Source organism: Apodemus sylvaticus, chromosome 8 (assembly GCF_947179515.1).
Source record: "Apodemus sylvaticus chromosome 8, mApoSyl1.1, whole genome shotgun sequence".
NCBI classification, from domain to species: Eukaryota; Metazoa; Chordata; class Mammalia; order Rodentia; family Muridae; genus Apodemus; species Apodemus sylvaticus.
Genome location: NC_067479.1, coordinates 114,954,673 through 114,973,102, shown reverse-complemented (window position 1 = coordinate 114,973,102; position 18,430 = coordinate 114,954,673). Strand labels below are relative to the sequence as shown.

Here is an 18,430-nt window from a genome sequence, read left to right as displayed (position 1 = left end):
GATTATTCAGGTTTAGTGGTGCATATGTGAAATTTGGTATGTATGAGAATAACTGAACAGCAGGACTCAGTCTCAAGCAAAACCAATTAATCAAACAAGAAAAATGCAGAGATTGACATAGATATGAAAGGCTGAGACAGAGGAAGTCCTAATTAAAATGATTTCTGCCATTACTTTTACCCCTGTATGATGATTAATTAAAGACAGCATTGTATTTACTATCATAACAGCATCACCATCACTAATATTGTCACTGTATACCACATCACTTTCATACTTTAAAATGCATGAATATATGTAAAAATGTGTGCCCTACAATAGGAGTCAACAAACTGCATAAAAGGAGACTGTAAGGACTGGAGATTAGCTCAGTCGGTAAACTGCCTGCCTAACATGCACAAAGATAGAGGTTTAGTTCCCAGCACTGGATACATTGTGATACATGCCTAAAATCTTAGCACTTAACAAAAAGAGGCAGAAAAATCACAAGTTCCAGGACAGCCTGGGCTACACAAGGCACAGATATACACACATAATGGAGAGACAGAAAAGACAGAGAAAACGAGATAGTAAATATTTTGGTCTTTACTCTTATATTCATCAGTATTCAGCAACTCTTGCAGCCTGAAAACTGTCACAGGACTCATAATTCAGAGGGTTGTGTCCTAACAAAACCAGAGAATGTGGATATGGCTGTATCTAGTCTGCCAGTCTAGTATGTAGACTTCTGTCCTAAAGAAATATCAAGTCCAGTTAAGATGGAGATTGCAAAGCTAGTGTGATAACAAACTGCTGTTAACCACCCCACCGAGCCCCCTCATGTTGCAGGTACCCACCTTGGGAAGCGGTTGCTCAACTGGCAGGCATCACAGTAATGATCCTCCACATTCTTTGCACCCCACTTCAGCTCGTCATCATTGGGCAGCAATGCCTCATCTCTAGATCTAGTCTCTCCACCACATTTGCTGCACACAATGTTATTCACCCAGCGAAAAAACTCCTCTTTAAACCAGTGTAGGAGCTCCAGTAGAAGGAAGTCCTCATCACTTACATTAGTACCTTGGAAGTTAGAAGAGAATCAGTTAAGTTTTAAAGTCCACAAAATCCAAAGCTTCCTATATATTTTATGTTCAGATTGGGAGCAAAAATATATGAAATGATTAAAATGATAAAAGCTTTCACAAAGAATATGCAAGGAATATCAGATGCTGTGAACAGGGCTAACACACACATAGTAAGCTATGTGACTGGAGTTACAGCAGAAGGAACCACTGCAGCCTCAGCTATACAAATGAGCAGAGCGTGACACTGCCTCAAGGAATGGGGGGGGTGGAATGATCCTCCACATTCTTTGCACCCCACTTCAGCTTGTCATCATTGGGCAACAATGCCTCATCTCTAGATCTAGTCTCTCCACATTTGCTGCACACAATGTTATTCACCCAGCGAAAAAACTCCTCTTTAAACCAGTGTAGGAGCTCCAGTAGAAGGAAGTCCTCATCATGGAATCGATCTATAGAAAACCAAGGGAGATTGACAAATATGATTTTCAGAAACACAGCTTAAGTGGTAGCACATGTGCTTGATGTGCAAGGCCCAGGGTTTTGCCACCAGCACCATCAACAAGCATTAATTTTGGCCATATTAAATTTGCTATGTTAAGAAAATCATAGTTGGATGTCTGAATACCAGATATGGTAAATATCATTCTGTTAGCTTTTAAAAGAAATTTATTTTATGTGTATGAGTCTCTTGCCTATATGCCCAGTGCCCTTTGAGGGCAGAAATGGGATCATATTTTATGAAACTAAACTTACAGAAGATTGTGAACTTCTATCTGGATACTCCTCTGTAAGAGCAGACAATGTTCTCCAGTATCTACTGTTTTGTTTTTGTTTTTTTTTTTTTTTAAATCAGTGCTTCAATAGTGTAATAGAGTTCATTCATGGATATGTATACCAAGAGACAAACACACAAGTATATATAGAGTGTACAAAACAGCCCCAGCAAGTAAGCATGACACAAAATATTTTGCCCAATTTATCATTTTGCCCAATTCATCATCTCCTATCTATTTTAAAAATTACATTTACCCGTGGATGTATGTGTGTGTGTACATATGTGTGTGTAGATGTGTGTGTGTGTATGAGTGTGTATGCTCATGTGTGCCATAGTATACTTGGGTGAAATCAGAGGACAACTTGTGAAAATTGCTTCTCCTACTATGTGGGTCCTCAGAGAACACACTCAGCTTGGTAGGATGCTGGCAGTAGCTCAACTTGCTGAGTTTTTGTGTCAGCTGTCACCCGCTCCTGTGGTGACCCACTGGGCTATCTTGATAGCCCTCATCTCTACATTTCATGTTTTGTTATTAAAAGAAATAAAAATATCTATGAAGGAAATACATAGTATAATGCCAAGATATAATATATCTGATGTTCATCACAGGTGTCCGAATTAGTATTCTTTAATAATACAAGGAATGACAGTCTAATGGGATATCTGCAAGATTGTTTTTTAAAAGTCATTTAAGCCCTTGAGTAACAGGTATTTACAATGCACTTACTCTTTTAAAATCAAGTAGTAAATTTACATTAAGTTGTTAAAAATCTCAGCTTGTCTAGATATGAATTTAAAAATCTTCAAAAGTGTATTAAAATCCAAGCCATTAAAAATAAAACGAAAAACAAAACAAAACATGCTGAAAGAGGTCCTTACGGAGACACACTTGACTATGGCTATAATGCCATCCCACCCCCACCGCTTTCCTTATGAAGAAGATCTGGGCCACTGACACCAGTACTACGGCTAGCTTTAGTTGGAGCAGAATATTGCATCTGTATATTTGCTTCAATTTCTTAAGTATGACTGGCATCACTGAAGTCTAGATTGTGTGAGTTAACTTTTGATAAACTATACTTTTAAATTTCAGTTCTAAGGATAAACCACAACCCAAACAAACTTTAACTTTATTAAAAAATATATGCGTGTGAACAGCAAAACAGAACCAATGGTGAAATGAATTATCATATACATGCACATGCATGGGACATATGAAACACTTTAATTTATATTCCCATTTATAGGTGGACTGGTATAGTTCAAACCACGTTGCTCAAAGTTCAACTGGACAAATGTAAAAGCATAAGGGAGGCTCCTACAGTTCAGCAATACATAGCACTCCAGGAAAACTTGCTGCTTTTACATTTGTTAATTCTTCCCAAATTATTTTGTAATTAAATATAATCTCAATTAAAATTATAAAAATTTTTTTCTCAAAAATGTATTTACTACAGAATTTACATGAAAAGCAGATGCACCTAATAGGCAACAGTCTGGCACCTCAGCTCAGACATGGAACTATTGTCTGAGGTATGCAAGGCACTAGGCTCCATCCCAGTACAGTAAGCAAACACAAAACAGCTGGAACAGGGCTCCTTAACACTCACATGACAGTCAGTTCTTGCCCACTGTTGACGAGATAATCAGCTGTATATATTATCTACACAGCACAGGTTTATCTGTCATTTTACTCAAAGACTAATGCTTTGTGATAATAGTGCATGTATAAAGTGTTTTTAAGGTAAATGAACTTACCAATTTTTAATAGTCAAATATCAAATTACTATTAAAAATCAATGAATCAGGAAAGAATACTGAAAGACAAACCTCTTTATTCTTTTTGAGACAGGTCTTCTGTATCAATGAAAAGATAGTTTAAAAGTGAATAAATGGCATTAATAAAGTTGGCACTGCATGCGATGGTGCAGGCCTGTAATCTCAAGCACTCAGGAGACTGAGGTAAGAAGCAGTCCAGGCTAGCCTAGATATACAGGAAAACAGTAGCTCAAAACCAAAACCAAACACATTAAATAAAAAAAACAAAAAACAAACCCCCACCAAGACAAAATTGTCATGCCAAAGCAATTTTAAGAGAAAGGATTACCCAGTAAGTTGAGACAAGTAGTTACCTAGATATTTTCTACTGTCAATATATGTATTTAAGAAGTCTGTCTTTCTTTACAGTTCTACAATAGTTAAGAGTTACAAGATAGTATGTTTATAACTGGACCTCAGAAGGCCTCGATAGTGTGTGTAAGTGTGCGTGCAATGTACATGTGGATGGATGTGCCACAGTACACAGAAGACAAGCTCAGGTGTTGATCCTTGCCTGTTTGAGTCAGCATCTCTTTTTGTCACTTGTATGGTCCGAATAACTGAGCTTCTGGGAGTCCACTGTCTCCATCCCCCATCTTCCTGTAGGAGTGCAGATTACAGATATATGCTACTATATCAGTCTTTTGTGAATTCTGGGTACTCAAACTCAGGAATTCATTCTTGTATGGCAAGCGCTTACTTTAGTTCTGGCCATTTCCCCAGCCTGGGAAGGTTTTCTTAAAAGCAAGATTCAACCAATAATATAAATCCAGAAATGGAAAACTATGTTATTTAAAAACCTCTGTATTTCAGAAGATACCTAATAAATTAACAAATAATATTAAGGTAGAGAGTAGTAAAATTCTAATGTGTCTAGTAAAGGAAAGTATCAATCTAGAACACATAAAACTGTCCTACAAATCATTCTCTTAAAAAACTAATCATCCTCTTAAAATAACATCAGAATCAGAAGGACAAATATTCTTTCTTTGAAACAATGCCACATGCCATCGGCAAGAGGGAATTTGTCCACGGAACAGGAACAAGTTTCATGAGCACTTCAGTGACGGCGTTCAGCACAAATAAGAATCTCAGTGCCATCCCTGGGAACCGTGGAGTTACATACACATGCAGTACAGTGTTTAAGTACATCTGTACTACAGGAGTTTACAGAGATCTAACAAGATGTTCCTGATATGAAAATGAAAAATATGAAGGAACTAAATGTATGTGAGATGATAATTTTTATATAAATACCACACAAAGTAAACTCTTTTCTCCAAAGAATTACTTGGAAAAACATATTTTGAAGAATAGCACCATATGGGAGGACCAAGGATTGGTTGACTGGGAGGAATCTTAAGTTTCTTCAATAATGTTAATGAACAATCATGACATAGTCATATTCAAAATAAACTAAGACTTGCTGGCATCTTCCTCAACCTTGTCCCTGCAGGTAGCAATATTCTCACTAGGAAAGTCAGGGCTGAGATATGATGTAGTCAATTTGTCTAGCTTGCTGAAGGCCCTGGGTTCTATCCCCGGCCTGGGGTACTATGGAGATGGAAGTGTAGTTACTGAAAAATAGGATGTTAGTCAAAACACTTCAATATATTTCTCATCTCAGAAGAGGAAAAAAACATGATACATGTTAGAAACTTAATTTTATATCAAGAAATGAGGAACACAGGGAAATAACAGATTAGGGTGACAAAAGAACATTCCTTTTCCTAATCTTGATCTAAAACATAATAGTATTGCCTGAGTAATCACAGTGTAGGACAGTGGAATGAATGTCAGCACCACCACTGTAGGGAGAAGAAAGGAAGCCTTTCACGAGGTGCCTGCAGTGCACGTAAGTGACTAGGACTCTGAAGATACATTATTAAAGCATGCTTATTACAAAGCACAGCAACCACTTCCCCCAAATATACACTGCCCTAAAAACAGTACTGAACAGTAAGATAAGTGAATAAAAACCAACTATATAAAAAGCAAAAACCCTATGGCCATAAAATATTAACAACTAAAATCCTGAGACTATTAATGTTAACAAATAATTATAACAGTCAAAACTATTTTTCTGGTCTGTTTAAATGTACTAACTCATTTATCCTTTTAATTATTCTTATTTCCAAATGGAGAGGCAAAGGCAGAGGGGTTGCTCAGTGTAAGTAGCAACCCTAAGCTTATACAAAGGCAGATGTTGTGAATTCTGCAGCAATAAATCATATCTAATAATAAAAGTAAACCTGTATCTACCTTTAGGGATGAATTCTGTTACACTACAGCTAGATATAGTAGAGCATGCCTGTAATCTCAGCACTTGAGATGCAGATGCAGTAAGATCATGAAGGCAGGGCCAGCCCCAAGCTAAACTGAGACTCCATTTTAAAAACTAAAGAGTGTGGGTGGAGTTCCATGGAGGACCACTTGTCCAACAGATGCAATACCACTAGGTTCAATCTGTAGCACGTTAAAAAAAAGACAGCACATACAAATACTTGCTGTATATTCCATAAACTTCTACCTTCCCCACATACATACATGCATATACCAATATTATAATAAAAATGCATATCCAGGTTAAAAATACTTTTAAGAGAAATGTTAAATAGATATTTTTCAAGGATAATATATAAATGCCCATTAAAAGATGTTCAACATTATTGGAAAGGTAAATCAAAACTGAGATGCTACCTCAGTTCTATTAACATAGTTATTATATATATATATATATATATATATATATATATATATATATATAATAACATATGATAAAACATTTGTTTGTATATAATTGTATTATTATATATTATTATAAATATATGATTTTATAGGTATAAATATGTAAAATATTATATATATATGTATATATAATAGCTGCTGACAGAGAAAGAACTGAAACCCTATGTACCACTGATGAGAAGGCAAAAAAAAAAAAAGGTACAGCCACTGTGGAAAAATTTGGTAATTCCTCCAAAAAAATAAATTAGCATACTAGCCCTTTTAAGTTTAAATATCAAATAATTATACCTAGGTCTCAACATGATATCTGTTTATCCACTTTTACAGCAGCACTAAGAGCTAAACATGAAAGCAACACAAGTACCCACCAACAGATGACTGGACAGGCAAGACATGGACGTACACATAATGGATCATCATCTATCTCACAACAGAAGACACCGCTACAGTATGCTGAAACATGAGTAAGTCTTGAAAGCATTACACTAAATCAAATAAGGCAACCAGAAAGCACTTCCATGCAATAGAGCTGCCAAAATCAGAGACAGAGGCTAGAACAGTGATTGCTGTAGCTGGAGTTAGGGAAGGGCAGGGTGTAACTATTTAATAGGTAGATTTTCCATTTTATATGACAAAAGGAAGGATGGTGATAAGGCTCATGCAGCAGCAAAGTCCTCAACAGCAATGAACTGTATGCTTAAAAGGCTAGGGTAGGAAGATTTTTACATTACTGTTACCATAAAATACTTTTTTAAAGAAGGAAATATATCCATTATTGTTATACTTAAAACTCCATAATTGTCTAAGTTACTTATTTATAGTGTGTACACATAGCTAAAGGCACTACTATCTAGCAATGATGCATAATTAGCAAAAATTGATTATGGAAGCCACTACCTTTATCTAACTTTCTAGCTCTGAGTAACTTTTCTTGAGATTTTCTTTTTAGTTCATTGACTGGAATACAAGTCAATGCTTTCTCCTGGAGGACAGGATTTTCATAGAGCTGCACATGCTGAATGTTGGACTGAAGAACTTTTAAGATGGTTGAATCACCAACAACCTAAGAAGAAAAGAAACTAAAGTTAGCTTTTTACAATACTATGGAAATAATCTAATAATAATGCTGTGGTTCTCAGATTTCATAAAGACGATGTGAATTCACCAAAAACAATTATTTGGATACCTTCCTTTACAATACTAAGATCTGGGCCTGTCTGTTTTCCACTGTGTATATTCTACCGAAGACATACATTTGCTGTTGAATTACTAATCACATGCTCTGAGCAAGACAGTTCTCTTGAGCAGTGCATCTCTAAACCCTTGTAACATCGGGCATCCCAGAAGAGGCATGGTTTTATCAGACAGAGAATGTCAGTACATACCTCAAAGAGGAAAGGTGTATGCATGGACTAGAGGGGCAAGCAAGGCAGTACGCCTACCTGCCCAAGTGTTGACAGAAAGTAAAAAAGTTGCCAAAATAACTGTAAGGTGTGCGAAGCTAAAGACTGAACCATAGAACAAGAACTGGCCGGGCAGGGTCTGCAGGAGCAACAGTGTTTCTTTTTAGTCATCTCATCACAGAAGAAGTCTGCCTCTTGATACCGCATGCTTAAGAGTCCCAAAGAAAGGTTAGTCATCAAGTCCATACCAGGTGCTTCTGTGCAGATGATGGAAGCAAAGGCAGCTGGCAGGCTCCTAGGCTCTGCCAGGTATGGAGGAGTCTACAGAACTAGCATGAGCCACGAGAAATGAAAAATGTGACAGAATTAGTATCAGAAAAGCAAACCCTATGGAAACAATGGAAACACCACTGAGATTGAAAGAAGTATGTTTCCTAGACTAGAGCACATATCACAAAGACATTCCTCCAATGGGGTTGCATCCTGGAACTGTGTCACAAGTTGACAATATCTTGAGTGAAAAAGCATTTCATCTCCCTGTTCCGTTGGTGACACGGCACACTGGCCCTCAGGATGCTGAGGCTGGTGGAGCTGCAGCTCCCTGCCCCTGTTCATCATTGCTAGAGAACACCTGCCCTATTTCTCCAGCCCAGGGAGACACTGAACACTTAGTTTCTATGGATGGTTTCTCCTGGATGTGTACTGCCTTTTGTTCATACTACTGTAAAGTAGAAAACTCAAACCAAACCTGTAAGTTAAACACTGCAAAGTGGGAACCATCAGTATTCAAGATCTCTAGTACAGATCTTAGGAATAAAATTTTAAACAGTAAAATAAAGAAGTCACTGGTATGATCAAACAGCAGAATAAATGTATCAAAGAAAGATCAATCAGAAGTCTAAGACATTTTCTAAGAGTAATGCATAAAAAGAACAGGCACTCAAGATAAATCAGAGTTTCCAAATATAGGAGGAATTCTAGAAAAAAATGACAAACAATGGAAAAAAGAAACATTTCAAAGGAGGCTGGGGCTGGAGAGATGGCTTAGCAGTTAAGAGCCTTGACCACTCTTCCAGAGGTCCTTAGTTCAATGCCCAGCAACCACATGGTAGCTCATAACTATCTATACTGAGATCTGATGCCTTCTTCTGGCAAGCAGTGTACATGCAGATACAGTAGTCATATACATAAAAATAAATAAATCTTGGGGAACAGAAACATCTTAAAGAAATAACAGAAGCAAATCTCACATAGCTGAAGAGCTAGGATGAACAGAAAACTAATTAGACTACAACAGTGAATAGTAGTAGGTAAAAAATAAAATCTTAAAAGCCTTTAAGCAGTAAGAAAAATTAAATGTGTATGGGGAAGAGGGTAGAGAGTCTAGTATCAAATATCTTATTGAAAACATATGAAGCACATGGTTTGAAATTATGATGAAAAATGACTAGGAACATAGAACTTATACACAACCTAGCTAATATATGTAGAAGGGTAAAATTAATATACATTATAAATTATCACAACATAGTAATCATTAATCAGGGGGCAGGTGCCACTTAATAAGAGCAATCAGAGTAAACATGACTGGATTAGCACAGTTACCCAATGTAGTATGCCAGGCATTGTGTCAAGCACTGGGCTGTGTGTACAAGAAAGAAGCAGGAGCTAAGCTGAATGGCACAGGCTTGCATCCAAGCTACAGCAGAGGTTCAGATCAGAGAATTGTTAGGTTCAAGGTCGGGGTGGATAACTAGGTGACACTTTGTCTCAGCAGGTGTAAGGTAAAAAGAGTTGAGAACATAGGGTTCAGTGGTACAGTACCTGCCTAGCATGTATGATATAGTCCTCAGATATAGTCCTCAGTATCTCAGATACACACACACACACACACACACACACACAGAAGCACACATGCACTCATACACACAAGGATGATGAGAAAGAAGAGGAAGATTAAACAAAGAAAGAAAAATTAAGGAACAAAACAAAGCAAAAGAATGAGTCATATATTCATAGATCCATCACAGTGAGTTAATAAATATCTGTGAATGAATCAGACACTGGAAAAGTAAGACTGAAACAAACAAGGCCACTGCCCTCAAAGATCACGTAGCCTATGGTACACAGGAATCCAATGACACTTCCACGCTTACTGATCCCCTATTTACTAAGATACTGGGAATAAATAGTACGTTAAACAATTCATTCTTAAGTACCAAGGAAGGCTAGGGATGGAGCTCAGTTGGTACAGTGCTTATCTAGCATGTATCACTGGGCATAACCTAGAATCACTTTGGAAGAGTATCAGTGCGGGACCATACTCTGGGGTAGGTGGTCTGTGGCATGTCTGTGGGAGACTGTCTTGATAAATAAATTTGGATTAGAAGATTCAGCCCACTGTGGGAAACACAAGCAGGAGAAAAATAGGAATGATGGGTAGATTTTCCCCATGAGAAGCTAGAACAGCAGTTAACCACTTACAGGAAGAAATGAGAGCTGCACTCGACAGTGAGTGATCAAGTGAAAACAGGCTGAGCTATGCCCTTCCAGCCCAGCTGTGCTGCTACAGACCCACAATACTACACTTGGAAGGCAGAGGTCGGCAGCTCAGTTGATTACTCTTGGTTACACAGTTAATTCTAAAGCCAGCCTGGGGTATACAAAAGTGCAACTAAAACAAACAAAATCAATTGAAGAAATGTAGCAGAACAAAGACTCTAGGTCTTAGAACAGTTTGTAATGCTATAAATAGGGAAAATAAGTTACAGGGACCAACCTGTCCAAGAGGTGCCTAATGTGGGCTAACTGCAGGCACTGATGAATTGTACTGAATGGTTCAACGGGAAGATGAGGCTAGAACTATCATTAATTTTAGTCAAAAATTTAAAGCAATGAACTTATAATGCTGGTTAATAGTTAAATGGAAAGTGGCTCCCCCAGGAGCCGCAGGAGTACTCAGTGGAGAAAAAGAATGGCAGGCAGTAGAAGAGCGGCCTGCTCCACCTATTTCTTTGTGTGGCGGGGCTGCAGTTTCAAGTGCTCCTGGCTAAGCATTTATAGGAGTGAAGGCTTTGGTTTCCTTTTCAAGACAGGGTTTCTATTTATAGCCCTGGCTGTACTAGAACTTGCTCTGTAGACCAGGTTTGTCCCAAACTCAGAGGTCTCCCTCCTTCTGGCTCCTGAGTACTGGTTTAACTAAACAGCATGCCTAGCTTTAAAATATTACAAATAACTATGGGTATTAATGCTAATACAAGCAGACAGGCAAAAATGAGAGGGTATTCTATTCTAGCATGGATTCCTTCCCGTCTTCACATATTCACCAGCAAACGCTGCATCATAGTGTAGCAACAACAACAAAAGTCATGAGACTTAACAAAGTTATACTCCCAAATCCAAAATTATGTAAAATTTATGTGCATAGTTAGAAAGTAAGCAAGGTATTTCCAATTTTTAGAATTAAATGAGTTTTCGTTGTATTGAAGTATCATATACACAGTATTCATGAATACATGTTCACAATATCTTACTGGTGGAACATAATGAAAGGATGGAGACATGTCAGACAAGTGTTTGCGAAATGGAGACAGGATGGGAGAGCAGCAGCTTGGCCACGCGCACCCAAGAGGAAGCTGCGTACTGACCAGTTTTAAATCAGTTTTTCAGGTTTTCAAACAATGGTCTGTTAAAAACACGAGTTTGAACACAGGTGAGGCCAGTGAGTCCTGGGAGAGACCAGGCCTAGGGAAAGGTACAAATGCCACAAGAAGCCTTCCTGAGAAGACCAGAGTGCGAGGATGGGATCCTGGCTAACAGCAGTATTCCACAGTTGAGTAGAAAGCAAACACAGGTTTAGTTGGAAGAACTGAAGCAGTAGAAAAGTCAACAGAGAGAACATGCTGACTCACACACAAAAATTATTATAAAGCAAAATTTATTTAAAAGTCTCCATTTTATTTGAAAAAATTCTTATCAAAATGATACATTTAAGGTGGTATCTTTTTCTTAAATGCAGATTTTCATTTACTAAGAGGGTAAAAACTCAGAGTATTTTTATTTTCAATTCCTCTCTATCTGGAAATTACCTCATGCATTGTAGTTTTAATGGCACTCAAATGATCAACAATAAACTTTATCTTCTTGCTTTAGCTCACGGCATGCTCACTGGCCCACAAAGGGGGCTTAAGCCATAGAAATAGAAGGCTGCTGACTGCAGGGTGATTACAGCAGCTGGGAACCATGTACCAAGGCTACATAAGGCAGCAGTTAATTGCCTGACAGAGTGAAACTTATTTGGAGTATAAGTGGAAGCTTAAAATGTGAAATCTGTTTGGGACCAAAAAGGCTTTTTCTTCACTATTCATACTTCCAGTTATTTTGGTTCTGATGTGAGCTATTTAAGACTCTATAAGAAAGTACAACACTCAGGATTCTGTCAAGTCAGTGATGTTGGATGAACACCCGCACGTTCCTCGAAAAGAATCAACCATCTCCAAGCCCACCAGCTCTTTCCGCCTTTCACACTATCCTTTATATTTGTGACTTCTCGATGGGAACCTATTTTTAAGCATGAAAATTCTGTTAATAATACAGAATACTTAAAGTGACAGTTTTAATTCCTTTTGGAATTTAATGAACATTTCTTACAAAAATAAATGTTTCTGTGTGTAAACTATATATTGTTGCAAAAAGAAACCCTATGAACTACTAAGAGGTATAAATATCACCCACAATTTTACCACTTTTCAGAAGATTATGGTTAAGTTTTGTGTATGTGCTTTTCCAGACCTTAAATTTCATACATGTGTGTTTCGATAGGAAAAATTGAAATGAGCCGGGCAGTGGTGGCTCACGCCTTTAATCCTAGTACTTGGGAGGCAGAGGCAGGCAGATTTCTGAGTTTGAGGCCAGCCTGGACTACAGAGTGAGTTTCAGGACAGCCAGGGCTACATTGAGAAACCCTGTCTCGAAAAACAAATAAACAACAAACAAAAAACAACAAAAAAAGAAAAATTGAAATGTTACATACATTTAATTTACAGTGTTTAGTTTTACCAGTCTCAGATTACCTATCTTCTCTAGCTGCTCTTGACCGCAAACAGACTACAACTTATTTGTTTTGGCAGGGTCTCTCTATGTAGTCCAGGTTATCTTGGAACTCATGATCCCTTTGAATGCTAGAATTAATGTCCCGCCCATCACATTCATCATCATCTATTTTTAACTTGTGTGTGGGTGTGAATGCAGGGGTATATACATGAGGAGAGGTGCCTGTGGAGTCACAAGAGGTTACTGGATCCCTGAGTGGTAGTAACTGATGGCTGTAGGCCACGTGATTATGGGTGGTGGGAACCTCTGTAGGAATAATACATGCTCTTAATTATTAAGCAGTATTTCCAGTCCTAGCTTCATCATTTTTAACAGAGACTAAATGTGCAAACATTAGGATATATTGTAATTGAAGCAATCCCCTACGTAAGGATGTAAAGGTATGTCCAACATTTAAGAGTGGCAGATTAGCAAATTACTGAACATTAAAATTCTTTTTTTAAAAGCTTTATTTATTTATTTAATGTATACTAGTACACTGTAGCTGTCTTCAGACACCCAGCAGAAGGGGTCAGATCCCATTACAGATGGTTATGAGCCACCATGTGGTTGCTGGGATTTGAACTCAGGGCCTCTGAAAGAGCAGTCAGTGCTCTTAACTGCTGAGCCATCTCTCTAGCCCCAAACATTAAAATTCTTATACTCAAATATATTCTCTTATTAAATAGATTCAGACTAAGAAGTTGCCTTATTATTGGTTTATCAGACAATAAATTTAAAAATTAATGAGCTCAGAGTCCATAGCTCAGTAGTATAGCATCTTTCTATCACTTGAGATGCCTTAGCTGTCAACCCCAATACTATAATAAGAACAAATAAGTGGGTGACTTTATTTTCCCATTATTATATTATTTAATAATTTCAATGGAATAATAAAATATGACAATTATTTAAAAATATATCCTTATATAAAACAGGTAGTAAGTTCTAGTGGTAAAGAATTTTTATGAAAAATTCTTAACAATTTTATATGCATCATGACTTAAACTTTAAAAACTTGATATAGCTACAGAAACAGTTATAAAGTTCACTAGAATTTATTTAGTTTCAATGGAAGTTAAGTTTTTTCAGTTTGATATTAGTTCATTATAAATCTCAATTGGTATTAGCATTCAACATGGTGATGGTAAAGCAATTGCTAAGTTCTCCTACAGAACAGAAACTGATGATTAAAAGTTTAAATAAAATGATATTTAGAGCCAGAGAGACAGCTTAGTGGTAAAGAGGCTTACTGCTCCTACACAGCTCAGCTCCCAGTGCCTGCACGGCAACTCACAGTCACCGTGACTCAGTGTCAGGGGTCCAGCGTCCTCCTTTGGCTTAAACTCATGCAGGCTCACAAACACAAAGATAAGACTTACTCTGTAAAATGTATTCCAGATGCCTGTCTGCGATCTCAGCACTTGGGATGTAGGAACAGGAGGATAGGAAAATCAAGGTCACTCTTAACAACACCCCAAATGGGATTGTGTAAATTTACTAATAGTGCCTGCTAAGGCATCAAAAACCTTGACTTCAGTTCTTCAAGTTAATAACTAAAATTCACTGACTTTAAGTATTTATTGTTAGCTTATTAATAGATTATCATTTACCTAAAACCTAAATAACCCAGGTTTTTTTTTTTTAATTTAAGATACAGATAATAGTTGGACCAAGAGAATTAAATTCCCATCAAAAATGGTAGCAGGTAAAATTTGGATTGCAAGTGTAAACACAATGGAGGCAATCAATTCATCTAATTACCATAATACACACAGGGTCAGTAATCTCATTAGTTTGAGGTTAAAGACATACTCATTTGTGTAACTGATTTAAATACTGAGAAGACGAGTAGATTATAGACAATAAATAAAACTTAATTGTTTCAGAAGAAATATGTCATAAGTTATATTTTAAAATATACACCATATATAAGTACCACAGCTAGGCATGTTTACACACAACTATGATCCCATCACTCAAGAGGCTGAAGTGTGAGGATCATGGCTTGAAGGTCAGCCCAGGCTACCTAGCAAGAAACTGTCTGGAAGACACTGAAGGAAGGAATAAAGGGTAGCCATTTCCCTCTCATTTGCTACAACTCTGACAATTTTCAGAATTCTTAGCAAATTTAACAGTTTTAGAGTTCTAAACCCAAGAACATTTGAGACATGACTTAGGAATGCTTCTCTCTTGCTGTTTCAACACTGGCAAAAGTAAGGAATGTTGTTTTCACACTACCATTGGAGCCGAGGGTAGGCTTGGCTGCTGCCCTGTTTGGTTTCCTGAGGGCTGCATTAAGCCAGCAGGATCTTCAGGCTGCTCCAGAGGAAGCTTGACAGCAGCAGGGTGCTGAGAGAATTCCACCTTCTTACTTGATCCATCCAATCTGCTGCTTCTCTCTATGGCAATCAGGTCACGGATTTTCTGTAACTGTTCCACTGAAGCTTTTTTAGGAAAGATAAGATGTGTTTCTCCCTGGAATTTACAAAATTGAGAAAAATTTTAATTTCTGCTTTAAAGCGACAGTCATTCTCATACACTCACATTCTGTGAGTGTATCATATCTTTTTTAAAAAATATCTTTTATGTATAGGTATTTTGCCTATATATACATGTGTGTGTGTCCTGTGTACTGTGTGTCTTGTGTCAGGGAAGCCAGAGGAGTGTGTCTCCTCTACTGGAATTGGCATAACACATGTTTTTGAGCTGCTGTTTGGGTGCTGGGAGTCAAACTCTAGTTATTTTGAAGAGCAGATAACATCCTTAACCATGGCACCATCTCTCCAGCCCTGAATATATCATGTATCAACAAATATACTAATAGAAAATGTATTTCCTTATTAGTACATAAAGCTTGCATAGTTAATGTCATCCAGGGACTTTTGTTTTTTGAGACAGATGTCCTGTATCCCAGCCCAGTCACCAATCTGTTCTGTAGCAGAGGATGACCTTGAACTTCCTGATCTTTCCTCCTTCCATTTCCTAAGTGCTGGAATTACAGGCCTGTGCCACAAAGTCTGGTCTCTGTAGTGCTGGGCTTGAACCTATGGCTTCATGCATGCTTGGTAAGCAGTTCTCTGCCAACTGACCTACATCCCTAGACTTAGGAGAGTTTTAAGAAATTATAACATTTTACAATATAGTATAAGAGTAGCAAAATATATATTCCTATATTCTCTGCAAAAAATATTATTATTTTCTATTAATTCCATGCAAAGTAATGATGGTAGAAATACCGCCATGCAAAAAGGCTTGAGCCAAGAGGCTGAGGCCTGTAATCCAGCTACTCAGAGTGCTGGGCAGCAGAATCCCAAGACTCATAAAAGCCTAGGCAAGTTAGTGAGATGGTCTCACAACACAGTTTAAAAACAAAAGCACAACAAAAAGAGACTCTTAATAAAACCAGTAAGAAGTTAATGTAAAGTAAGATAAATATGGTTTACAATTGACTATCTCAAAATACTCAATAGTATTTTCAATGTTCCCAAAAAAACCTATGTATGTCTGAGATGCTATGAATGTCAGTTACCTTGACCTTGTTTAAAAAAAATTGTATACAATAATAATTAGATGTATACAATTTTAACTAAAACATTCTTTTTTTATAAAAGTTATAAAACAACGTCTACCCCAAGTGTTTCGAAAACAGTTACATGATCAGAAGTGTGTTCTCTGGGGTCACCATTTCCCCAAAACAGCTAAAACTCTACACTGGTAGTTAAATTTTTTGTGGTGCTAAGAGTCTTGCACACACTAGGATAGACTAAATGTTAAGAGTGGAAAAGTACATATTTGTATATTCTCTGCAATAAAATAAAGTACTATTATTTTCTGTTAATTCCATGCAGTCATGATGTAGAAATGCTTCCACACAAAAGGCTGAGCCAAGAGGCTGAGGCTATAGTCCAGCTACTCAGGATGCCGGGCAGCAGAATCCCAACATCAACGACGGCAGATCCTCTACCCTCAAGTGGCAACTTTAGTCCCAAACTATAGACTGATTTCTTTCCTTTTTAAATTTAGGGTCTCACTGTGCAGCTTTGGTTGGTCAGCAACTCACTATATAGATTGGGTAGGTCACAGAGATCTTCCTGCTTCCGCCTCCTGGTTGAAAGAATATACTAAAATGCCTGGCACTATATTTATTTTCTTAAAGATGCATTTTTAAAAATAATTTTATTTATGCATCTGTGTGTATGAATGTGAGTATGGATTCTGACAAAGATTCTTAGAAGGCATTGGATCTCCTGGACCTGGACCTGGAGCCTTTGTAAGCTACTGATGTGGGTAATGAGAACCAAAATCAGGCCCTCTGCATAAGCAGCAACTTCCCTTAACAGCTGGGCTAGCTTTCTAGCACGTGCCCCTGCCTCAATTCGTTGCTCACATGCATGCGCACGCGCATACACACACACACACTCACACACACACACACACACACACACAGCGTGCACGCACGCACGAACACATATATACAGTATTAATAAGAAAGATAAGGCTTCAAGCAAAACAACAAAATACACAATATTTGTTGATATTAGTTAAGTGCTTATCAACAGCACAGACAGCTTTAATATAAACACAAAACTCTTAAAGTAGTAAATTATAAACCAGAAAACAGGTGATATGAAAATATACCCAATCAAGTTTCAAGGAGTGGAGAAGCTACCGTGGCAAACAGTAATTGTACAAAGTGTAATGTGACTAAAGGCTGGTACCACACCTCTTACGCCCAAGAGGACAGATATATGGCTCTTACCTTGCCGCCCCCTCTAATCAATCCTAAAAATGGTTACCTATGGAACAACATGCTCATGTTAAAGATCCGAGCATAACATTAAGGTCAAAATTACAGGATAAATAAAATAGATCCAAGAATGTTTTAAGAAATTAAGGGATTCTAAGATTCAACAAACCTGCTTATCAAAACATTTTTTCCATGGCAATTCTCACTGCAGAATGTTTAGCAAATCTGTCCCATGACAACTAAATGCCAGTAATGTGTTTCAGAAAACTAAACAACCCAAATTGTTCTGAAAACCTCCCCTGCCTCATCCTTATTGAAGCCTGGGTGAGGGAGGGATGGCAGTGGGATGCCTGCCGCGTGTGGCTCCCAGCTGAGACCTGCCCTGCTACACTAAACTTCAGGGTCATAAAATCATTTGGATCCCATCCTTCCTCAACCTCACTTACAATTTTCAGGATTTTAAAATATACTAGTAAATTTCAGGGTAAATATTAGATATATCTTTCAACTTAAAAGCCTACCCAAACTCCTAATACATTTTCAGCCCTATCACTCCATCACACAACTTAATTATTCTGAGCCAACTTAGGCCCATCTTATTCTACTGAGGAATACTTTAACAGTATTTAGTAGTAAAGGAGCCCAAACCGCCAAAAAGCCAGGCAGTGCTTTCTCCCATAAAAACTGCCACTTTCCAAGATTTTTTCATTTCAACTAGTGGTACTCTTATCTACTTAGTGTCTGAAACCTAAACCTAGCTGCCCCCAATTTCTCCCTTTCC

The 18,430-nt window shown here is 37.6% G+C and overlaps 1 protein-coding gene across 1 annotated transcript in view; it reads right to left on the bottom strand.

The window, feature by feature from the left end:
• Ngly1 (N-glycanase 1) overlaps positions 1 to 18,430 on the bottom strand; it is a 47,265-nt gene that overhangs the window by 21,505 nt on the left and 7,330 nt on the right. The window contains exons 3-5 of the mRNA XM_052190371.1: positions 15,141 to 15,377; positions 7,303 to 7,468; positions 837 to 1,059 (exon numbers count right to left, since the gene is read on the bottom strand). Coding sequence (XP_052046331.1) covers positions 837 to 1,059; positions 7,303 to 7,468; positions 15,141 to 15,377 — 626 coding nt within the window. The remainder of the gene's footprint in view (positions 1 to 836; positions 1,060 to 7,302; positions 7,469 to 15,140; positions 15,378 to 18,430) is intronic.